A 25,724-nucleotide genomic window follows, 5' to 3' on the forward strand; every position below is an offset into this window, starting at 1 on the left:
CCAAGAGAGGGGCAAACTGGCAGCCATCCCTTCTCTGTCACACGTGGCAAGGGGGCCGACTGGCTGTAGTTGAGAGCTCAGAGTGCTGCTGGCGGGGAGGGGACAGTGGGAGACATTGCACCCCCCTCCCCATCCCCAAGAGCATCAGTCCAACAGATGGCAATGCCCAGAAGAAAACGAGAAGAAGCCAGAAGGAGTCACCAGCGGACAGAGTGATTTTGTCACTTCCTTGTCAGAGTATACACATGTGTGTATGGACGTGGAGGTATGTACATATATATACACTTGGACATACACACGCATAGGTATCTTTAAAAAGGAAAAAAAACATTTGCATATACATTTGCAAGCTTGATCCTTGGCTAGGACCCTGACTTAAAACATACACACATGTGTACATACACACATATAGATATAGATGCACATACATATACATATATACACATTCACATATGCATACACATACATATTTAGATATATATACATATATACACACATGCACAATATATAGCATACTCACATATGTACACCTCTACAAAACAACATGTGTACACACATGCATACGCATTTGGAATGTAGATGCCTCCCGAAAACATTTCAAACCCCCAAACCTGAGAAAGGCCTAAAACATGGACTGGTCAATCAGGAGAGACATTTTGGCTCACTCTGAGCTTAACCTACCATGATGCTTTGCCTGCTCTGGCATAATAGACAGGCTTTGCTCTCTGAGTGAACCCAAAATACCCCTTCCTGTGTCAGCAGCTACAAGGCCAGATGAAGCTGACCAGGAGCATTCTTCTGTTTATGACTACCAAGGACAAGGTGCTTTGAACCAGACACTATCTTGAATAATGGGACTTTTCTTATCTTGGCATTTTATGGACAAACGCTATATTATGCTATATAATGTCATGTTAATGATAGAAGAAACACAGATATCCTGGATCTATAATCTCAATTGACACTTTAACACTTCTCCTATCTAATTATATTTACAACCTATTCAATTTAAGAAAATTCCTTTTTCATATTATGGTTAACACATATGGAGACTATAATTTTAGCTGACATAGGCATCCTGAGCCAGGAAGGGAGGGAGAGGTGAGAGGGAGTTGCTCTGAAGATATGAGGTCGCCTTTGAATGTCCATCCTCGGATTCATTGTCTATGATGAGCTCCCATGTGCGTCTCCATGTACACATTCTGAAAGCTTTGAGAGAAATGAGCATAAACATGCAGCCTGATTTTGTCTTTCTGAGAAGGAACTTAGTAAAGATTGACAGCACCCATATACATATATACTTACAAGCAAGCTTACACCTATATATACATATATACTCAGTGCACAATACACACATATACACATACATACAGACATACCCACATGTACATATGCATGCATATACATAAATAGACATATATGTATGCACATATACACACTATATAAAACACACCCATATATACATACCCACACTCAACACAGGCACACACATGCACATACATAGGCACACAATACACATATAATTACATGAATATGCTAACACCTTTATATACATATATACACAGTGCACAATATATGTATACTCAATATATGTAAATACACACATGCACACATATACACACATACACACATTTTATAATATTTAAAGAAAAAGATCAGGAAAGTATTTCAGAGAGAGTTTGTGTTTCATCTTCTCTTGAGTATCTTATTTTTTCTTTTCTCCTAAGTTACTGGTAAAACCCTCCCACTTTAGGTTCAACTGACTTTGTGAAGGATAGGGATGCCCAGGGCTATAAATGGCTGAGGTTTCTAAGTCCTCCCCCCTCACCACACCTGGCCACTAGACTGGCTGCTGCCCTGAATTATCCTGCCAGCTAGGACTCCCGAGTCCCTAGTGCCCCAGCTTGTAGGGATGCCTCTCTGGCTATGACAAGGCTGGACCCAGGTGATTCAGTGAATCCATATTAGGCTATAAAGAGTGATTTTTTTTTTTAACTTTTGGGACTTTTTTTCTTTGCCTTTGTATTATGAACTGTCTTGTCCTTTGTGTCTCTGAATATTGTGAACTCTTTCCTTTGAAGGAATGGGGAAATTATTTCTCAGAATCACTGAAACACTCTTACCCCAGTCTCTTCCATAAACTCGGTTCCCACATTTCTTTCTTTCTTTAAACAAATTTTCTTCTACATTTTTGTGAACTTGACAAACAGCATCTATGAATGTTTCCATGTGTACCAAGTGCCTCTGCAACATGGAGAAATGCATGATGGGAGTGTTCCACAGGCTGGAGCAGAACCTTTGGGGTCATGAGAAAGAGCATGAGTCCTTGGATTCTGAGGGACAGCACCCTAGCTGAGGAAGGTGGGCACAGGATTGGAAGTGGGGACAGCACGAACGCAGTGGGAGACAGTGTGTGTTAGGGACCGAAGCTTTAACAAGTATCTCAGTTTAAAAGCCTGCAGAGACTAAGAATTGGCTGCTGAGAGGCTTTGAGCTCTCCCTGCTCACTGGTTCCTCAGCTATAAAGTGGCGATGAAGATAGTGTCTGCCTCTCAGGGCTGTTATAAGGATTAAATGAGATAATAATTGTAAGGTGCCTGGTACATAGGAAGGGCTACGTAAATGTTAGCTGTTATTATTAGCGGTAATAGGTTTTCTGGGGCACCTAGACGGCAACATAGTGGGGCGAGTGCTGGGTCTGGAGTCAGGAAAACATCTTTCTGAGTTCAAATCTGGCCTCTGACACTTCCTGCCTGTGTGACCCTGGACAAGTCACTTTCACTCAGTTTGCCTCAGTTCCCTCATCTACAAAATGAGCTGGAGAAGGCAATGGCAAACCGCTCCAGTATCTCTGCCAAGAAACCCCAAATGGGGCCACAGAGAGTCAGACATGAATGAAACTACTGTACAACAGTAAGCTTACTAAAAAGTGGGACACTTTCTCAGAGGCAAGAGGCCTCAGGAAGAGTTGATTTCCTTTCTCTTGAAGCTGGTTTGTAAAGAGTGTGGGGCTCGGTGGAAGTGTTGACTAAGAGTCTCATTCCTACTGGCCAAAGGAGGAGTTGGGAAAAAGTGATCGTGCCAACATTCCGAAGGCAGTGGGGTCAGGAGCAGAGAGCCAGTGGTCCTGTCTCTTTTCCATCTTCCGTCTTAAACCTGCAAACTCTGGGAGACATTGCCACCTGCTGGACAAAAGTGGCAATCTCATCTGGGAAAATTTTTTTTCAGCATTTGTACTTTTTTTTTTTTTGGTTTGGGGAACTTAGGTAATATTTAAATTCTTTCTTCACGCCTCTTTTAAAACAGAATTTCCTGTAGGCATTGAAGATACCTGTACTACGAAAAAGGAATTAATTTTGACTTTTTCCCTGAATTCTGAATTAAAAAATTGTTTTTTCTTTACAACTTTGAGTTTAGAGATGAATAAAGTTCAATTTTTGTTTCTTTAGGGGAAAACTCCTGTCTGTTGATTTAAACATTTTCATAGTTTAAAAATTTTTTTTAATAATTTTATACTTTAAATTTATAAATTTGTAATTTTCAATATTTTTTTATAATTTTAACAAAATTCTTCTGACAGATGTTTTATTTTCCAGTTATGTTATGTTATGTTATGTTATGTTATGTTAAGTTATGTTATGTTATGTTATTTTCTGTCTCCCTGAATTTTGTTTTGAATTCTCTTTCTATTTTTAATCTTTTATTTTGGATTTTCCCTTTCCCTGAGTACCTCTGATCACAGAGTTCAAAGGATAGTCTCCTTATGTGTGCATTAAATTTCCATATTAGTCATGTTGTGAGAAAAACACATACAAAAAAATGAAAAAAATAATAAAGTGAAAAATAGTATGCTTCAATCTGCATTCACACCCCATCAGTTCTTTCTCTGGAGGTACATAGCATTTTTCATCATGAGTCCTTTGCAATTGTCTTAGATCATCTCACTGCTGGGAATTGCTAAATCATTCACAGTTGATCATTGTATGGCATTGCTATTACTGTGTGCAATGTTTTCCTCATTCTGCTCATTTCACTTTGCATCAGCTCATGTAAGCCTTTCCAGATTTTTCTGAAATGACCCAGCTCGTTATTTCTATTACAGTCTTGCATTCTTATATTCTTACATTCTATTACATTCACATACCACAACTTGTCCAGTCATTCTCCAATTTATGGACATCCCCTCAATTTCCAATTCTTTGCTACTACAAAAAGAACTGCTGTAAATATTTTTGTACATACACGTTTTTCCCATTTTTAAAAAATCTCTTTGGGATACAGACTTAGTAGTGGTATTGCTGGATCAAAGGGTATGCACAGTTTGATAGCTCCTTGAGCATAGTTCCAAGTTGCTCTTCAGAATGGTTTGATGAGTTCACAACTCCACTAAACAATGCACTATTTCCCCAGTTTTCCCACGTCCCCTCCAACATTTATCATTTTCCTTTTCTGTCATATTAGCCAGTCTCATAGGTGTGAGGTGGTACTTCATAGTTTCAATATACATTTTTCTAACCAATAGTAATTGAGAGCACTTTTTCATATGACTATAGATAGTTTTGATTTCTTTTTCTGAAAACCACTTGTTCATAACCTTTGACTATCAGTTGGGGAATGACTTGTATTCTTATACATTTGACCCAGTCCTCTTTGAGAAATAAGGTCTTTATCAGAGACTCTGGCCATAAAAAATTTCCCTAGCTTTCTGTTTTCCTTCTAAACTTGGTTGTATTGGTTTTGTTTCTGCAAAATCTTTTAAATTTAACACAATCAAAATTATCCATTTTACATCTCATAATGTTCTCTCCTAAATATTTCTAGTCTAGGTGAATTTCTTTTTTTTATGAGGATATACTGCTTTATTTAATAAACTAGAGTGGAGAGGTAGAATTAATTAATACATGAGATATTATATAATTTTTAACAATTTATGAGAAAATATCAGAATATACTCACTGATTTTGCATAAGCCAGAAAATCAGAATGAGAATTAATAAGGCAACAAGTCAAGTCAGAGTTCCCACCAGGGCTACACGTGGGCCATTGATCACCTAAACCACAAGATATGTGTGTGTATACACATTGTTTAGTCATTTTCAGTCATGTATGACTCTGTAAGCACATGTGGGGTTTTCTTTTTTTTTATTAATTTATTTTGCTTTATCAATAATCACTTCCATATGCTTTTGAGATTAAAATTTTTCTCCTCCTTCCTCCCCTCCCCAAGACGGCGCACAATCTGATATAGGCTATGCATTTACATTCATATTAAACATATTTTCACATTAGTGATGTTATAAGTAAAAATTAAAACCAATAGGAGGAACCATCAGAAAGAGGAAACAAAACTCAACAGAAGAGAAAAAAAGATAGCAATTCGGCTTCCATAGTTCTTTCTTTGGATGTGGATAGCATTTTCCATCACAAGGCCTCTGGAGATGTCTTAGATCCTTGTATTGCCAGGAAGGGTTAAGTTTATCAATATGAGTCATCACACAACGTGGCTGTTTTTGTGTACAATGTTCTCTTGGTTCTGCTCACTTCATTCAGCATCAGACCATACAACTCTTTCCAGGTTTTTCTGAAGTCAGCCTGTTCATCATTTCTTACAGCACAATAGTATCCCGTCACATTCATACACCATAACCTGCTCAGCCATTCCCCAATTGATGGGCATCCTCTCAATTTCCAATTCTTTGCCACCACAAAAAGAGCTGCTATGAATGTTTTTGTACATGTGGGTCCTTTTCCCTTTTGTATGATCTCTTTGGGATATAGCCCTAGACGTGCTATTGCTGGTTCAAAGGGTATGCACATTTTGATAGCCCTTTGGGCATAGTTTCAAATTGCTCTCCAAAATGGTTGGATCATTTCAGAACTCCACCAACAATACATTAGTGTTCCAATTTTCCCACATCTTCTCCAACATTTATCATTTTGTTGTTTTGTCATGTTGGCCAATCTGATAGGTGTGATATGGTACCTCTGAGGTGTTTTGATTTGCATTTCTCTAATCAATAGTGATTTAGAGCATTTTTTCATATGACTATAGATGGTTTTAATTTCTTCATCTGAGAACTGTCTGTTCATATCCTTTGACCATTTATCAATTGGGGAATGGCTTGTATTCTTATAAATTTGACTTAATTCTCTATGTATTTTAGAAATGAGGCCCTTATCAGAGAGACTGGTTGTAAAAATTCTTTCCCAATTTTCTGCCTTCCTTCTAATCTTAGTTGCATTGGCTTTGTTTGTGCAAAAACTTTTCAATTTAATGTAATCCAAATTATCCATTTTACTTTTCGTAATGTTCTCTATCTCCTGTTTGGTCATGAATTCTTCTGTTCTCCATAGATCTGACAGGTAAACTATTTCTTGCTCTCCCAGTTTGCTTATAGTATCAGCCTTTATATCTAAATCATGAACCCATTTTGACTTTATTTTGGTATATGGTGTGAGATTTTGGTCTATGCCTAGTTTCTGCCATACTCTTTTCTAGTTTTCCCAGCAGTTTTTTTCAAAGAGTGGATTCTTATCCCAGAAGCTGGGGTCTTTGGGTTTATTGAATAATAGATTACTATAGTCATTGACTACTGTGTCTTGCATATTTAACCTGTTCCACTGATCCACTACTCTATTTCTTAGTCAGTACCAAGCAGTTTTGATGATTGCTGCTTTATAATACAATTTAAAATCTGGAATGGCTAGGCCATCTAGATGCATTTCTTAAAAGGTCAAGTCACTTTCCTCACTGCTATCCCCTGGAATGATTGGGCCTTGAACAAAAGCACAACAGTGAGCCAATACACTATGCCGAGATTTAAGATGTCCTTAACTATTTATTAATCAACAAGAAGTTTTTTTCTTTGGAATTTTAAGCATCAAGGATACCTGTGGGAGAGATAAGACATAACATGTGCCAGGTAAGTCAAACCACTAACACTGCACTGACCACCATCTTCCCAAGACTCTAAAGGAGATAGCACAGAGCCCTGAAAGCAGAAGCTTTGGGAACCACCACACCTACTTCCAGCCAAGACCCCACAGCCATCCTTAAGGAGTGACATCATTTTAGAGAAATGACCCACCTTCCTCAGCACCACTAGCAACAACTGCTTACCAATTATCACCAAAAGGCATACAGCCACAAGGAGTAGCAGTGTCTCCCACATCAGAGTTCGTGTTTCTAGCTCAGTCATCACAGCCATCATCCATAGGAGTAACTCTTGTGGAGGAGGGTTAGCCATCCTCAGCAACTGTCAACCAACTGCTACCCACAGCACAGGTGAACCAAACTGGTAGAAGCTACTAACCCCTCCTGGGCAAAAGACAGGGGGTAGCACGTGCCAAGCAAGTTAAACCACCATCAACTCCTTGACCACCCTCTCCCCTCAGATAATGAGAACAATGGTCCAGAATTTTGAATCCCAAAGCTAAAGGAATAGCAATGCTCCCAGCCCAGGGTTCCATAGTCATAAAGCTAAGATACCACATTGTACAGATGCAGCTTGACAACTGCTCCTGCAGGTACTACAGTCACAACTTAGGAAGACCCAGAAAAAAGGTTTTTGTCTCCAAAATCTTCAACTCTGTGAAATGGTTCCCACCACAAAGTGACATAGTTTTATCAGTACAAGTGGGGTTAAGGAAGAGGCATGACCATCTACTTTGCTGCTACACTCTAAGGACCATGGGACCTTTCCATCTAACCTGCAGCTGAAACCCTCTAGGAGAATCTAAACTCCTTGAGAACAGGGGCTATTTTCATTCTCCATTTGGATCCCTAGTCCTTAGCATGGTCCTGCCATCATAAGCACTTAATAAATGCTTTTTTGTCCATTCATTTCTTGTGACTACTACTAGATTCCTATGACAGAGGTGGGAAAAGTAAAGACTTCTTTATCAGAATCTGTCTAAATTGATTCTCCTTGTTTGCACATATGCCCCAAGTCTCCTTGAAGACTCATCACCTTCAAAGACTGATGAAAGAATTACTTGGAGATATAATCTTTATGGATGTGTTGAAGGTATCATACTCTTTGGGAAAATTCTGGAAGAACATGAGGAAAGATGATGAAAGTATTGCAAAGGACAATCCTTAGAGCTACGCAGAGACATTATTATGGATTTGGGTCTCATATATCACAGTGAGGTATGAACACATGCCCAGAGTAGACAGAAATGCCCCAGACTTAGCTATATACAAAGACCCTTTGAGACCTCAGGATTTTCTTCCAATTTCTTCACCATTCATTAAAAGTGATGGTGCTATTAACAGACCAATAGATATACTCATTTGAGCATATGTGATTGAAGAGTAATGAAACAGAAGAACAAGAAGCAAATCTTTGCCTGAAAATGAACCAAGCCTTTGGGTAACTACTTGTGAATGAGGGAAGGCTTCTAGCTTATTCCCCTTACAAATAATGTTTGCTGATGGTTTTAGGTGGATGCTTCTTATCATTTTAAGGAAAAACCTATTTATACCTAATGCTTTCAAGTGGATTTAGTAAGAATGAGTGTTTTGTTTTGTCAAAAGCCTTTTCTGCATCTGTTGATATAGTTATATGATTTGTATTACTTTTATTATTGATATAATCATGTTAATGGTCCTTATGTTAAAACATCCCTGCAGTCCTGGCATAAATCCCACTTGGTCACAATGTATAATCTTTGTGTTATATTGTTGTAGTTTCCTAGCTAGTAGTTTATTTAGGATTTTTGCAACCATATTCATTAATGAAATTGCTCTATAGTTTTCTTTCTCTGTTTTTGTTCTTCTTGGTTTAGGTATCAGTGCCGGATTTGTTTCAGAAAAGGAGTTTGGTAGGACTCCTTCTTTGGCTATTATTCTAAATAATTTATTTAACCTTAGAATTAGTTGATCTTTAAATGTTTGGTGGAATTCCCTTGTAAATCCATCTGGTTCTATTGCTTTTTCTTGGGAAGCTCACTTATGACCTGTTCAATTACTTTTTCTAAAACACGATTATTTAGGTAGTCTATTTCCTCTTTTTTTAATGCAGGCAGTTTCTATTTTAGTAAAATTTCTTCCATTTCATTTAAATTGTTAAATTTATTGGGATATAATTAAGCAAAACAACTCCTAGTAATTGCTTTGATTTCATGTTCCTTAGTGGTATGTTCACCCTTTTTATTTTTGATACTAGTGATTTGTATTTCTTTTCTCTTTTAAATTGTATTAACCAATGGTTTATCAATTTTATTGTTTTTTTCATAAAACCCATGCCTATTTTTATTTATTTATTCAATGGTTTATGTGCATTCAATTTTATTAACTTTACCTTTAATTTTTAGAATTCTAATTTGGTGTTTAATAGGAGATTTTAAATTTGTTATTTTTCTCATTTTTTAAAAATCACATATCTAATTCATTGGACTGCTCTTTCTCTATTGTATTGATGTATTGCATTTAGAGATATAAATTCTCCTCTGATTACTGCTTTTGCTGTATCCCATAGATTTTGCTATGTTGTCTCATTATTATCATTATTCTCTTCAATGAAATTGTTTATTGTTTATATGACTTATTCTTTAACCCATTCAGTCTTTAAGATTAAGTTATTTAGTCTGAAATTAATTTTCCATCTGTGTTTCCATGGTCCCTTGTGATCTGAAAAGGTTGCATTTATTATTTCTGCTTTTCTGCATTTAACTATAAAGTTTTTATGGTCAATTTTTGAAAATGTACCATCTCCCACTGAGAAAAAAATGTTCATTCCTTTCTATTTTCTTTCAATTCTCTCTAGATAGTTATCATAACTAGCTTATTTAAGATTGTACTTGTCTCCTTGATTTTTTTTCATTTTTTTTGGTTAGATTTATCTAGTTCTGAGAGGGGAAGGTTAAAGTCTCCTATTATTATTGTATTGCTATTTATTTCTACCTGTAATTCATTTAGCTTTTCCTTTAAAAATGTGGATGCTGTAACATTTGGTGTATGTAGGGTTATTGCTGATATCACTTCATTATCTATGGTACCTTTAATCATAGTGTAGTTTCCTGGTTTATCTCTTTTAGTTAAATCTATTTTAGCTTTAACTTTGTCTGACATCATGATTGTTATCCTCTCCCCCTTATTTTGCATCTAGTGAACTAAAATAAATTCTATTCCAGCCCTTTATTTTTACTGTATTTGTATCTCTCATTTTAAAATGTTTCTTGTAGACAACATACTGTCAGATTATGGATTTTAATTCATTCCACTACTCATTTCCATTTTATGAGTGAGTTCATCCCATTCACATTCAAAGTTATAATTAGTAGTTGTGTATTCCCTCTATGCTACTTTCCCTCACTATTTATCCTTCTCTCTCTCTCTTTTCACCCTATCACTCCTCATACAACTAATTGACTTCTAACCACTGCCCCCCTTTCTAAGAATCCCTTCCTTACTCATCTCTTCCTTAATCTACCATTGTTCCAAGAGTCCCTCCCTTATCTTATCTTCTTGGCCTCTTATTTCTTAATCTTCATGCCCTTCTAAGAATCTCTTCCTTATCCTATTGCTTAGCCCTCATTTCTCTGTAAATTGAAGTCTTATGTACTCATCTAGATGTATATATATATTATTCCCTCTTTAACCCAGTTCTCATGAGAATAAGGTTCTAGCACTCCCAGCCCTCCACCTATTCCTACCCTCCACTGTAACAGTTCTTTTATTCATGCCTCGTTTGTATGAAGTAATTGCTCCATTTAATCTCTCCCTATCAGTTTTATTTTTTAGGATCATCCCATCATACTCAACTCAACCCCAAACCTTCTATCTATATATGCTCTTTCAAACTGCACCAGTAATAATAACATTCTTAAGAGTTATAATGTTTCTCCTTATAAGAGATAAACAATCTGACCTTATTAAATCCCTTATTATTGGTCTTTTATGTCTACCTTCCTGTGTTTATCCTGAATCCTGTAGGTCAAATTTTCCATTCAGTTCTGATCTTTTCCTCACAAATACCTGAAAGTCCTTTAATACATTAAATATCCATTTTTCCCCATGCAGGATTACATTCAGCTTTGCTGGGTAAGTTATTTTTGGTTGCAAACTCAGCTCCTTTGCTCTTCAGAATATCCTATTTCATGCCTATTAGTATTTTAACATAAAAGGCAATTCAAATGGAAATGATTCCATTTTCTGACATGGCCCTGCTAGATTGTCCAGGTCACACAGCTAGTGTCTGTGCAGTAAGGATTTAAACTCTGGTCTTGCTGACTCCAGGCCCAGTGTTCTAGCCACTCTGCCACTTAGCTATTAAAGTTGTGTGTTTCTGTTTCATTTAATTTTGCAGAACTCTAATGATGGTGCAGTAACTTAAGTTTTTTCCTAGGGCTCCAACATCCAGGGAGGGCATGCCTCCTTCTGCTGCCACCTTTTGCCTACATGTTCAGGCTCCACTCCCCTGGCCCTGGTCCACCAAGCGTTCAAAGTCTCCTTCATCATTATACACCTATCCAAAGTTTTCCTTCTTCACAGGTTTCACTTCTTTGTAAACCAACAATAGCTTTTCACTGGATTCCAACCTCACTCCCCCCACCCCATATAAGATATAAATGCATATAAGTTCCAAAAGGAACCACTGTGAGAGGTAAAATATGCTTTTCTCTAGAGGCAACAATAACATAATGAATGATGTCAGATTTGAAGTCAGGAAGATCTGAGTTCGAATCCTTTCTCAGATGCTTACTGACTATGAGATTCTGTACAGGGCATTGTTGCTCTTTCTAGCCTGTTTCCTCATCAGTAAAATGGTGATAATAACAACACTTATCTCACAGTGTTATTGTGAGAATAAAATTTGATAGCATATGTAAAGTGCTTTATAAACCTTAATATACTATATAACTATACTAGCTTAATATACTATATAACTATACTAGCTAACATTATTGGTGGATTTAGCTATTTATTAATAATAGGGCCTTAGGCAAGATATTTTACTTTAGATCTATAAAGATATATACATATATATATATATATATATATAAAACAATAAAGTTAATCCAACATATGCTCTTTATAGATATATGTCGAGAGAGCATATGTTGGATTAACTTTATTGTTAAGGTTCCTTCAGGTTCTAAATCCCATGATCCTAGGATTTTGGAGGAAAATATGCATTCCCACAGTGTGTCAGTATGGCAAGATGGGACTAGTAGATGGTGATTCTTTTCAGGCACCATTTTGACTCGGTACTCTCTGATGCCCAATTTTTACTCCCCTAAGCACTCCAGTTCTATGATCCTGACCATGGGGAGTTCCTGGACTTTTGAGCTGATCCAAGGACAAGATGGATTCTGGCTCAGAAGTCAGTGGACGTCACAGCCATGAGTCTTGTAGAGTCTCAGCTCAGGTAGCCCTCTGGAAGTTTTTTATTTTGTCTGTTCACACAGACTCTACCTGATGCAATATCTGCCACCTCCATGATTCTGAGTCCCTTGAGTGACACATGTACACACAAACTCTTCCACAAGGGCTCCTGTCTACTAGTCTCTGTTGAGAACATGGACAGATGTTCCAAAACATTTTTCCACTTGTGTTTTTTTTACCTTTGATGCAGGTAGGCAGCTGGAGATGCCTGAGGCAGGAATGGTCCCCCGAACTCCTTCGTGTCTCTGTGGACACCACTGTCAGTGAGTAACTACAAGGTTGCTGAGAGACAGGATACAGTTTAGGGGCCAGAGAAGCCATATAATCATCCACTTGGTATTATATCACTGCCTTGTCCTTGACATGGGCACAACTAATGTTCCTTTGTGTTTCCTTAGATGTAGAGGGAGGACTTGACCTGGCCATTGGCCCCAGAATAGGACATTGCAGCTCCAGGAGTTTTCTTAGCAGACCAAGCCTCAAATGTTTGACTTTGCTCTAGTTCTGGCAGCTCCTTGGTTCCTGCCAGGCTTGAGGCTTTATGTAATGTTCAGGGATATGTGGCCTCCTGTTCAGAGAAAGATTTCTCTGTTCCTTTCTGTCCTGTTCCTTTCACTGCTGCTGAAGCTTCCAGCCTCTGAGAACAGGACAGAGAAGCCATCCTGCCTCCCTCAAATCAGCCCCAGCATTGTCAGAAATGGGGATCTTGTGATTGGGACTTTTCTTCCCATGTATTCGGTTGAGGTGAGCAGTGTCACTGGAGCAGGACTCTTTGGAAGTTAACCTGACAGGGACTGTCAGAACTATAAGTAAGTGCCCACCTGTTTCTGCCTCTGAGTAGGCTGATGATTGCAGAGGTCTTTATGGACGGGGCAGGCAGGAAGGTGAGCCCTTGCCTGCTCATCCGAGGATCTCCTCTTCCCTCTCTTCTCTGACTTTTGTTGCTCGTGGTCAGTTTCCATCCATCTGATTATCTTTCAGAGCTAAAGAGGGAAAGGATTCTCTCTGACTGTCTCCCTGTCTCTGTCTTTTCCTGTCTCTGTGTCTGTGTCTGTATTTGCACTTGTGTCTTTCTCTCACTGATCTTGGGCAGTGGAGAGATCTGGAGCGTTGTCTCAGCTCTGCTCATGTTGTGAACAACTTCAGTAACAAGCTCCCACTGTAAGTGTAGCATTGGACAGAAAGGCCATTGGGAACCAAATATCCTTTTTGCCCATTGTAGCCTTTAACAGACTTTCCCTTGAGAACAGCAGTTGTTCATGTTGACAGGGGAGCTGGTTTCTTTCTCCCTGATTCTAATTGTACCAAGAGCGGATGAAGAAAGAAATGGACACAGGGTTTCAAATTCTCAGAAAACAGGCGGTTAAAAGAGGTAAAGTCAGTTTGGATGTCAATGATAGAGTGAATGAGAAGGCCTGAAGATTCTCTCGTGTTGGCCTGTCACCTCCTGGAATACAGGTCTGAATTATCTTAAAGATGAGAGTTGCTTTTGGAATATTTCTGGATTGTAAATTTTTAGGCACACGACATTAATATGGGATCTGTTTGAACACCAGTTTTGGGATTTTTGATTAAATTCTCGATAGTAATTCACAATTTTTAAATTTTTCTCAGTCCCTACTGTGGAAGAGGTGAGGGGAGAGGATGAGAGGTTTGAGTGATCACTCCTGATCTTGAACTGAAGATATTTAGACAACACCTGCTAGCATGTTGGGTGGGTAGAAAATTGGAGTGTTTCTTATCTCTTAAATATGTTTCTGTGCCTTTGTCCACTGATTTCTCTCTTCTAGAGATCCTCATCTCCACCCATGTAAATCCCTATTGTTCCAGGGCTATGATTCACTTTATGAAGTCCTCCTCTATTGGGAAGGTGCCTCTCATGGCCCAGCATTCCTGACTCTCTTGCATAAGTCATAGGCCAAATATTTATCACTGCCTTGTGTGAGAGGTTTGTGGGCCTATCATGCTTCCCTTGGCTATATCCTAGGCCTTCTGGGCACAGGAGATGTTTGGATAAGTTAGGGGAACATACTCTTGTCAGGTATTGTCCTAACACAGAATCAGGAGTATTCAGAATACCAAGCAGGAAAGATAGCAGTATCCCTTATCTCCCACTTATATCATTGGTGAAAAGCTATGTGGATTAGATGCTGAGACTCAGTCCTGGTATCAAGGAAAAGGAGGAGGCCAGTGGCACTGAGGCACCAGATTCCCAATTCATCCCTTGTTCTCTATTTTTCCTGTCAGAAAAGTGGGGAAAGAGGTGAGGATGCTGAATTGTTAGTGACATATTGTTCTAAGAAGAGAAATCTGTAAGGACTGGCATTCCTTGTCAGAGGCACAACAGCATTGGACAGAACCAAAAGGAAGTAGAAACAAAGAAACTATAGGAAGGAAGATTTCTGTGGAGTCAGGGAGATGTTCACAAAGGTGCAGAGTGTGCAGGGAGTCTGGACATACTTCATTCTTCTGGTGTCCTGGATGGTGTTAGGTGTTTGAGTAGCGTGAAAAAGGGTAGAGTTATATGAGGTTATTATCAGGGACAAGCAGGATCAGTCTTTGGGAGCAGGGACCATAGGAGCTCAAACTTGGGTTCATGACTGGTGCTAACTAAAACTTGGTGAGGGCAGGGGAGAATTGTGAGTGAATTTATATTTAATCACAGACCCTAGCAGAGAGCATGACTTTCGGCAGTCACTTCTGGTCTTACTCTTACAGGATGACTGAGGATTTTGTTTATTTTTTTTTTTAAACTTCCCAGTACTTCTTCATTTATCTCTTAGGGGAGGCTACTGTATTCCTTACAGGTAATGTTATAGTGGGAATTCATTTTGAGAATGAGTTGAGTTACACAATTTCTTGGCTGCTTTCAAAATCTTAAATTCTATTGTTCTGATATGGTAGGCATTCAGTATATTTTTGTATGTGTGAATGAGTGAGTGGGTGAATGAGTGACTCTGGCAGGCAGAACTCAAAGCAAATAGTCCTCAACATTCCAAACACAAGAGGGGAGCACTAAAGGAACAATGGAGGCTGTTATTAATAGACTCCAAATGAGGTAGAGTCCTTAGGTTTAACCCTCATATGGCTGGAACATCCTTCTTCCCTAAACGAATTCTCTTTTACAAGCTTTGTTAATGGGTTCTGACTCTCTTCCCTTTAGGTGGCTATACAAAAATTACCAACAAGCCCTGGCCCTAATGTTTGCTGTAAAGGAGATCAACAAGGACCCTACCTAACCTGTTACCCAACCTTACCCTGGGCTTCCACCTCTACAACACCTCCCACGGTGAGGAGAGGACCTTGGAGAGCTCCCTGTGCTGGCTGCCTGGGCAGGGCCAGCTCATCCCTAACTACAGCTGCTGGAAGTAGGACACGTCTGTGGCTGCCATTGGAGGAGCCACCCCAGCTCTGTCTGTCCAGATGGGGACCCTGCTGGAGCTCTACAAGTATCCACAGGTCAGTAATATTGACCCTGACGCCTTCTGAGGCTTCATTAGATCCCTGAGGGCATCATGGTATAATGGAGGAGGCCCAAGTTTAAAAAAACTGCCTCTGCTGTGTGACCCTGGCCAAATATCCTAACCTCTCTGCTCTAAGCAATTCTCAGACACTATACATTTCAGATAAGGTGCTAACGTGCATTAATGAAAGTTGTATCTTGCCTGGAAATCTGTACACCAATGATATCATCAGTACAATTTTGAAAACCTACACGTGGGAGAGAGTGGGCCTGCCCTTGAGCACCACACTTCCTACCTTCTTTATTGTGTCTTGTAGTTGTTGTCCAGTTATTTTAGTAGCGTCCAGCTCCTTTTGACCTCATTTGGGGTTTTCTTGGCAAAGATAGTGGATTGGCCATTTTCTTCTCCAGCTCATTTTTAGATGACAAAACTGAGACAAGCAAGATTAAGTGCCTTGTCCAGGGTCACACAGCTAGTAACTGTTTGAACTTGGGTCTTCTGGACTTCAGGTCCAGTGTTCCATCCAATGCATCACCTCGCTGCCCCCTTTATTTTATAGGAAGGACTAAATCAGTGTCACCTAACTTCTATCACATGAAGAGATCTTAAAGATTGTGCAGGCCTACTTCCCCATTGTCTAGATAAAGTCCATGAGGTTTAGGGGGATGAAACAGCTTCACCAAAGTCTCAAATGTAATTGATGAAAAATCTGGGACTAAAACTCATATATTTTCAATACTAGTTCATTGCTCTAAGCACTTACATTATCTATGTTTCGCCCTCAAGCTATATATTGTCTGTGAATGTTACTATTACTTCTTTTTTCCCCAAATAAGACTTATTTCAATAAAAGGAATGCTGACCATTGGTGTGGAAAGTGCAGGTTTTGGGCAGCAATGATGAGAGTACCTTTTAATTGCTGGAGAGGGGAAAGAAAAGGCACTTTAATAAGATGAGCCACTCATTAAAAAAGAGAGCTTACTAATACATATTTCCTCTCTCCCTCATACTATTAAATGGAAACATGATGATATAAATGCATGAACTCAAGAGGTGATTATTCTTCTTAAAAATATACTTTGGCTTTAATTTCAAAGATCAATCATTGTAGCATGTCTTCTAGGCCACAGTGAATAGAAGAAAGAACGTGATTCAACCAATCCAACACAGGAAAAATAAAGCTTTGCTATGGATAGTCTCAAATGCTTCCCTGACTAAGAAAAGAAAAAACTACTTAGGTTGTTGATAAGGAGAGACAGGAAACAGCTTTTTTATTTTTACACTGAATGTATGATGGGTATTAAAGACTGATGAATTGTTGCTATTAAATTTGAAAAATTTAAAGCAAACTTAATGAAGGATAATGTAGGAAACTTTCAGAAGTACACAAATATCCTAATGGAGTTATTGAAGTGTATTTAGCTATAAGCAAGTCCAAAATGGATTACTTTCCCAAAGTTTATTATAATTTTCTGCAAACATGGTTGGCCACTGCCAATTATTAACTATGTCTTTCAAAGTTATTTTTATTTACAATGTTGGTATTGTATAAATTATTCTCCTGATTATGTTCATTTCATTTGCTATCAGTTCATACAAATCTTCCCATGTTTCTCTGAATCCAACTCTTTTATTATTTGTAATTGAACATTGATATTCCAATGCATTTATTTTTCCTTTTTTTATTTTTTAACATTTTGATTTATTGTTTTTACATTCTTTTCTTTTAAGATTTTGAATTCCAAATTCTCTCCCTCTTTTTCACCCCTTTTCCATCCACTGAGAAGGCAAGCAATATATCAGTCATACACGTGAAGATATTCAAAACATATTTCTGTATTAGCCATGTTTCAAAAAAGGAAGAAAAATAAAATGAAGAAGTTGTACTTCGTTTTTCACTGAGATTTCTCTCTCTATGGGTGGATGACATTTTTTCTTCATGAGTCCTTTGGAATTGTTTTGGATTATAGTGTTGATCAGAGTAGCCCTGTCTTTCACAGTTAATCATCATTACAACATGGCTGTTATTGTGTACAATGATATCCTGGTTCTTCTCACTTCAGTTTTCATCAGTTCATGTAAGTTTTTCTATGTTTTTATGAAACCATCCCCCTCATCATTTCTTGTAGCACAACAGTACTCCATCACAATCATATGCCACAACTTGTTTAGTCATTCTGCAATGGATAGATATCCTCTCAATCTCTAATTCTTTGCCACCACAAAAAGAGCTGCTATAATTTTTTTCATATAGGTTCTATTTCTACACCCAACTGAGTATGTATGTACACACATATACACACATATGTATATATACATATGTATATATACTTATATATGTATTATGTATACATATGTGAATATATGTATATGTGTATTTATTCTTCCCTCTTTGAACCAGTTCCATTGAGAGTGAGGTATAAGCATTGCCTGCCACCCCTGCCCACATTTTCCCCTGCACTGAGAAAGCTCTTCCTTCTATGACTCTTTTATGCAAGAAAAATTTCCCCTTTCTGTTTCTCCCTTTCACCTTCTCCCAGTGCATCCTTTTTTCTCATTCCTTTAATTTTTTTGGAGATCATTCCAACATAATGGACTCATACGTATGTCCTTTGTTTTTATAAACCCTGTTTTACTGCACAAATAATGATAAAGTTCTTAGTTCTATTTTTTTAGGAAGTTATTTTCCTCCATAAATTTTTGTATGTATTTTCCCATGCTATTGATTCTTTTGTTTCATGATTTTCTTGCATTACTCTAATTTCTTTTCCCAATTTTTTCTACTACTTCTCTAATTTGCTTTTTAAAATCATTTTAAAGCTCTTCTAGGAATTTCTTTTGGGCCTCAGACCAAATTACATTTTTCTTTGAGGATTCACATGTAGCCATTTGAACACTATTAGCCTCTTCTAAGTTTATGCCTTGATATTCCCTATCGCCTCACTAACTGTCTATAATCAAGCTATTTTTGTTCTTGTTCTTTTTTCCTGCCTTTTTTTGTGACTTGATGTTTTTATGTAAGAGTTGGGCTCTGGTCCTGCACTGTCCCAAGCTTTTTGTGCTGGGGGATCTTGCTGCTGACATTCACTGGGCTTCAGGGCTTAGCTGCTTGCTTTCTCTGGAGGGTAGGCTTCCTTTCTGGCTTGTACGGGGGGGGGGCCTCCCTATTGGGGTCCCCTGGTGTGGGGTTTAACTGCTGGCCTACCTCAGGAGTGGGGCCCTGCTGCTGGGTTGCCATGGAAACAAGGTCTCTCTGCTGGGAGGTGCTGGAGCAGGCCAGCAGTTAAACTCCACAGGGTTTAAAGCCCCAGGGAGGGGCTGCACTGCTGGTTAGTAATGGGGTCAAGACTTCCTGCGTGAGACTGCCTGCTGCTGCTGCTCTTGGACCTCACTCCCCTCCCACTCCAGTGAGGCAGATCTTTCCTGCTGGGCTTGTAAGCTGCTTCCGTGCTCCTAGATCGATTCTGAGGCGGTTTTTCAGTTGTTTGTATGAGAATTTAGGAGTGCTTAAGAGGATTCCTCCCTCCCTCTGCTGTCTTGGCACTGGAAATGTTTCCAATAATTCTTGAATTATCTCTTCTGTAATGATTTTATAGATCAGTTGTTTTTCCAATGAGATATTTTACATTTTCTTCAATTTTTTCATTCTTTTGATTTTGTTTGTTTGATGCTTGCTTTCTCATAGAGTCATTAGCACCTACTTTCCCAATTCTAATTTTTAAGAAATTATTTTCTTAGTTAGCTTTTGCATCTCCTTTTCCAGTTTTTCTATTCTTATTTTTAAGGAGTTGCTTTTCTTCAATGAATTTTTGTACATCTTTTTCCGTTTTTTTAAAAAAAATTTTTATTTTTTTTTTAAGTTTTAGGCAATTGGGGTTAAGTGACTTGCCCAGGTCACACAGCTAGTAAGTGTCAAATGTTTGGTCTGAGGCCGGATTTGAACTCAGGTCCTCCTGACTTCAGGGCCGGTGCCCTATCCACTGCGCTACCTAGCTGCCCCATCTTTTTCCGTTTTTGTGCTTCCTTTACCAATCTGTTGACTTTTTTTTCATGATTCTCTTGCATAATTCTCATTTCTTTTCCCAATTTTTCTTCTACCTTTCTTATTTGATTTTAAAAATTCCTTTTAAGCTCTTCCAGGAGGACTTTTTTTTTTTGGCCTGAGACCAATTCATATTTCTCTTTGTGGCTTTGCAAGTAGGCATTTTGACATTGTTGTCCTCTTCTAAGTGTATGTTTTGTTTTTCCCTGTCACCATAGCAGTTTTCTATGATCAGGGTTTTTTTTTTACTGTTTTTTTTTTTTGCCAATTTCCAGCTTATTTCTCTGCTCCTGGGGTACATGAGGTACTATCCTAAGCTTCTTGTATTAGGGGCCATCAGCCTGGTCACTGGATTTTTATGCCAGGACCTCATGGGCTGGCAACTCACTTATTGCAGGGGAAGGGTAGGGGTGGGGATCTAGGACTAGAGGCTTGCCTGTTGCATGGGTTGGAGGACTCACAGATGGCCCACTGTGCCACTGGCTTTCTGAACCAGGACCTCAGGGCCTCAGTTGCTAATCTGTATTGGAGCTAGGACCCTTCTGCTGGCTTGCCTGGGCTGTCCACCACCTGTGTTGGACTGTGTTCCCCCATTACCTGAGTGAAACAGACCTTTCCTGTCATCCTTGTAAGTTATCTTGGGGTGGAAATTTATTTCACTCCATCCTTTTGTGGGTTCTGTTGCTCCAAAATTTGTTTTGAGGTTTGATTTGAAGTTGTTTTGAGGGAAATTGTGGAGAGTCAGGCAATTTCCTGCCTTTTCTCCTCCATCTTGGCTCTATCTCTTTTGTTGAAGAAATAACACAGAAGCATAAATTTTTCCATTACGCATCGCTTTAGTTATATTTTATAACTGTTGGCATGTTCTCTTATTTCTGTCATCTATAATTACATTTTCTATGGTGTCTAAGATTTGTTCTTTGACCGAGAAAATCCAGAAAATTAAGTTATGTAGTCACCAATTATTTTTAATGAGAATAAGAGTCATTAAACAGTTATTAAGCACCTCCTATGTGCCACTCACTGAGATGTATTGAGGATACAAAGAAATGCATAAGAGTCCCTGCTTTCAAGGAGTTCACAGTCTAGTTGTGGAGACAACAAATAAATAAGAACCTGAAAGATGGGGGGAAGGTATTAGCCAACTTTGGGGAATGGTGAAATCATGAAGCTGGGTGGGAAATTATCTGAGGAGATTTGATTTACAAATTAGTTTCAATTTGCATCATGAATGAGTTTCTGAAGATAATGAAGTCCAGGAAAGTAACAAGGTGGGAAATAATTCCCTCAAAGATGTTTTGTTGGATGCAAATTTCATTGCATTGTGGTCAGTCAATGACATGAAAGATATTTATGCTTTTATGCATTTGTTCAAGCAGAGATCTGTAAGATCTCACTCTTATTTATCCAGTCCTTAGCTTTTTTTATTTATCTCTTTGTTTGAATTGCATGTCTGACAGTTGTACATTGAAATTCCCCACATGGCATTACAATTTCACTGTCTTTCCTCCCTGCAATTTGAATATTATTTAGTTAAGTTAAATTAACAAGCATTAATCAAGAAATTGCCATTTGTCAGGAACTGTGCTTAGTGCTAAGTACACAATGAACGTTGTAAAAAAAAAAACAAAAGTCCCTGTTTGCAAGTTCTTCACAGTGTAATGGGTGGGGCACGAAACAATTATGGACAAGAGGAAAGTATGGAGGATAAGTTGGAAATGGTCTCAGAGGGAAGGCACCTGCCTTAACATACACAGGAAAAGTCATGTGGTAGAAGGTGGTATTTTAACTGGGACTTGAAAGAAATTAGGGAAGTCATAAGATGGAAATGACTGGAAGGAACATTCCAGAAATGACAACAGTAACAACAACTAATAATAATGATAATGATATTTTTAGCACCTTTCCTCTAGTTGTTATTATTCTCTCCTTCATATGCAAATTGTTGTTGATATGCTTATCAACTTACATACATTATCTCTCCGATAGAAATTTTAGGATGGGAACTTTTAAAAAAGTTTTTAAAATTTTTAAAAATTTTAATTTTTTGTGTCCCTGGGTACTAAGACTAAATAGGCACTTATTAAATACTTTTTGTTTGGTTTTATTCCTAGAAACTTTATCGACTAAAGAGTCCAACCTCCCAGTAAGTAAAGCAATTGGTTAATTAACAGTATAGGTTCAGGAGACTGCATTAGGATTTGGGGAAACAAAGACACAAGTGGAACCCACCTAGCCCATAAGGTGTTTACAATTCAACCGAAGGAGACAATATGAACGTATATAGGCATTCACAAAATAGATCTAAAATAGATTTGATCAGATATGGAGGGAAAGGTTCATCAGCTCAGGCGGTTTTTTGGACTACCAAGAGAAGGTTGCATTTGAGTTCATTATTAGAGGAAACAAGAAAACCTAAGAGGTGCAGGTGAGAGGCCAGATCATTCCAACCAGGGGGACAGCCAGTGCAAAAGCCCAGAGATTGCAGGTGGAATATCGTATATAAGGAAGATAGTCAGTTTGGTCGGACTGTGATGTTCATAAAGGGAAGTGATTTGTAAAATGCTAGAAAAGTTTGGATAAAGTTAAGAAGGTATTTAAATACCAGAGGTCTTAGTATTTGGTCTTAGAGTCAATAACAAGACATCTGAGTTGATTGAAGAAGGGTAATGGCGTGTTCAGAATGCATTTTAGGAAACTAACTTTGGCAGCTGGAGGATAGGATACAACAGAGTGGGAGAAAAGTGAGGCAGAGAGATAATTGAGAAGCTGATTGTAATAGTTCATGTGTGAAGTGGTGGGGGCCTGAGCTGGAGCAGTGTATGTATGAGTTGTGAGAAGCAGAGTGCATTAAGAGCTGGTGTGGAAGTATAAATCATGACATTCGGTGATTGATTAAAGATATATGGTGATAAAGATTGAGGAGTCATCGATGACACTGAGGGGAGAGCCTGGGTGGCTGAAATGATATTGATGCCTGTGGCAGAAATAGGGAAGTTTGGAACAGGGACGGATTTATGGGGAAAGATAGAGAATTCTGTTTTGGACATCTTAACTGTGGGAATCCAGTTCCAAGTGTTCAGTAGGGATTTGGGGACATTTTTAGAAATCATCCAGACCTGGTTCTGGCCCGATGACACAACCATCCTGTGTAGCCTTTCTAGTCCTGCCTACACCTTCACTCATTCCTTTTGGCTCACTGGCTGAGATGGAGGAGTTGGAATCCTTTTTGTTCCCCATTAACAATTCCAGTTTCTCCCCTAACCTCCATTCCTCAATAACCTCTCCACCTTTGAGGTTCATACCATCTAATCAAATCCTGGTATCCGTGTCAGATATCCAAATCATTCCTCTTTGTTCTTCAATGATTTTAGTGCCTGGCTCACAATTTTTCTATGTTATCTAACTCCTGGGATCATAAAATGGGACTTCAGCATACATATTCTCAAGCATCCTAACCATTCAATTCCTCAGCCTACTCACTTTTCATGAGCATCTGCTCCATTTCACTCACACACAAAGAAAATTATAGCCTGGATCTTGCCGTCATCCTCAGATACACCACCTCTATCTTCAAGAATTCTAAAATCCACTTATTTGACCATAATCTATTATTTCCATCTCTCCCTATGCCTTTCCTTACCAAATCCTACTCTTCATCCACTATGTGACCTCCAATCACTTAACCCTTCGGTTCTCTGTGAGGCCACAACCAACGTACTAACAACTCTATTCTCTCTTCCGTATTTTAACTTCTTAGTGAACCAATCCAACTCTACACTGTCCTATTCTTTTGAATCTTTAGCATCTTTATCATATTATTGATCATAACCTGCCAAATTTCAGCCTTGTGTCACTCTCACCATTGAACAACTTTGCTCTTACATATGTGTTGCTGAATAAAAGCATAGAAAATCAAACAATTGTTCTTATTGGGTCTACTACAAATTTACGTTAAACAATTTCAACTCTGCCCTTGCTGTTGTTATGCAATCCTTCTACACCTTTCGTGTCAACTCACTATCCCACTCTCCACAGCAGGTCTTCCAAACCTTTTTATCCCTTCTTAAGCTTCCTATGGTTCTTCCAAATTTCTTCATTTTCCCATCCTTTTTGTCAAACCAAAATTGATGTCTGCTAGTGTTTTGACCTAGATGAGTAAATGCAATGCTGTACAGCAAATCTCTGAAACGCGTCTCTTCCTTTTCTGCTCCACTGCTTGTTAACTATGTGTTGGCTCAGCTTTCCCTCCAAGTTAGTAATAAATTGGTTCTGCTCAGAGAAGTGCTCTAATCTGTTGACAGTAAGTCTTCTGGTAGTTATCTTGCCTTGGGTCCACTGCTTTTGCTGGATGTGGATATTTAGCTTGGAGAGGATAAGTCTATGGTCAGTTCAGCACTCTGAGCCACACATTGCCTTTGTCACTCTTGTATCTTGTGTATCTCTTCTTCTTTCTCTTTTTTTAAAAGGCAGTTGGGGTTAAGTGACTTCCCCAGGGTCACACAGCTAGTAAGTGTCAAGTGTTTGGTCTGAGGCCAGATTTGAACTCAGGTCCTCTTTACTTCAGGGCCGGTGCTCTATCCACTGTGCCACCTAGCTGCCCTTCCATCTCTTCTTCTTGAAATGACATAGCCTATTAAATGTCAATGTTTGCTGTGAGGATGCATCCATGAGGTTTTATTGCATTTAGGTAAATGGAAGACACTGTTGGTGATAAGAAGATCATGAGATGTACAAGTGTTCAGTAACAAATAACCACTGCTGTTGCTGTTTCCAACTCCATTCTTCCCAAGGACTCCCTGCCATGTCTGGTAGTCTATTCCTATCTAGTATTAAAGTCTCCCAGAATTACAAGTTTGTACTCTTTTGGCACATTTATGGTGATCTCCAGGTCTTCATAAAATTTTTCTTGGACTTCTTCAGGGTTTTTCCTGGGGGGAACATAGGCACTGATGATAGTGGCATGGCATGAAGAGAAGAGGTATTAGACTCCCTACGAAACTGATGGCCTATAGAGCTGTTGTGCCGACTCATTATTGTATGTCTGTGAAACCTGTACACTATACCAGCACCATGTCAGGAAACTGAGTTGCTTCCATTTGAATTGTCTTAGGAAGATTGTGAAGGTCACCTGGCAGGATAAGATAGCAGATACATTTTTTTCCCTTCTAATTTCACACAATTTCTTCTAATTTTCTTGTGACATCTTCCTTTATATTTAGGTCATGTATCTATTTTGACCTTGACTTGGGACATGGTTTAATATATTGGTCTATGGGCAATTCCTGCCAGACTGTTTTGCGGCTTTCCCGATGATTTTTTTAACCAAGTATTGAATTCTTATTCCCCAAAACTTAAATTTTTGCATTTGTCAAACACAGTTACTATATCCTTTACTATTGTGTATTGTATGTTTATTCTGTTCCACTAATCCACCTCTCCATTTCTTAGCCAGTACCAGATAGAATGTTTACTGCTTCATAATATAGTTTAAGGTCTGGTACTGCTGAATTTCCTTCCTTTACATGTTTTCCTCTTAGTTTCTTTGAAATTCTTAAATGAATTTTATTACTATTTTTTCTAACAGTAAAATATTTTTTAGCAATTTAATTGGGATGGCATTGAATGAATAAATTAAGGAAAATTGCCATTTTTTTTATTACATTGACTTTGCCTGTCCATGAACAATGAACATTTCTCCAATTATCTAAATATGACTTTATTTGTATAAAGAATGTTTTATGTTTATGTTCATGTAGTTTCTGTGTCGGTTTTGGCAGGTATGCTCTCAGGTATTTTATACTGTCTAGTTATTTTAAATGGTCTA

The 25,724-nt window shown here is 38.4% G+C and overlaps 1 protein-coding gene across 1 annotated transcript in view; it reads left to right on the forward strand.

Annotated features, from left to right (window-relative positions):
- Window positions 1-9,995: 9,995 nt before the first annotated feature.
- LOC114041924 (vomeronasal type-2 receptor 26-like) overlaps window positions 9,996-25,724 on the forward strand; it is a 42,388-nt gene continuing 26,659 nt past the window's right edge. Inside the window, 7 exon segments of the mRNA XM_027860608.1 lie at window positions 9,996-10,015; window positions 11,452-11,497; window positions 13,046-13,200; window positions 15,555-15,621; window positions 15,623-15,850; window positions 18,954-19,118; window positions 19,167-19,289. Coding sequence (XP_027716409.1) covers window positions 9,996-10,015; window positions 11,452-11,497; window positions 13,046-13,200; window positions 15,555-15,621; window positions 15,623-15,850; window positions 18,954-19,118; window positions 19,167-19,289 — 804 coding nt within the window.

This window comes from Vombatus ursinus, unplaced genomic scaffold (genome assembly GCF_900497805.2).
Source record: "Vombatus ursinus unplaced genomic scaffold, bare-nosed wombat genome assembly UNPS02014210.1, whole genome shotgun sequence".
In the NCBI taxonomy this organism is placed as follows: Eukaryota; Metazoa; Chordata; class Mammalia; order Diprotodontia; family Vombatidae; genus Vombatus; species Vombatus ursinus.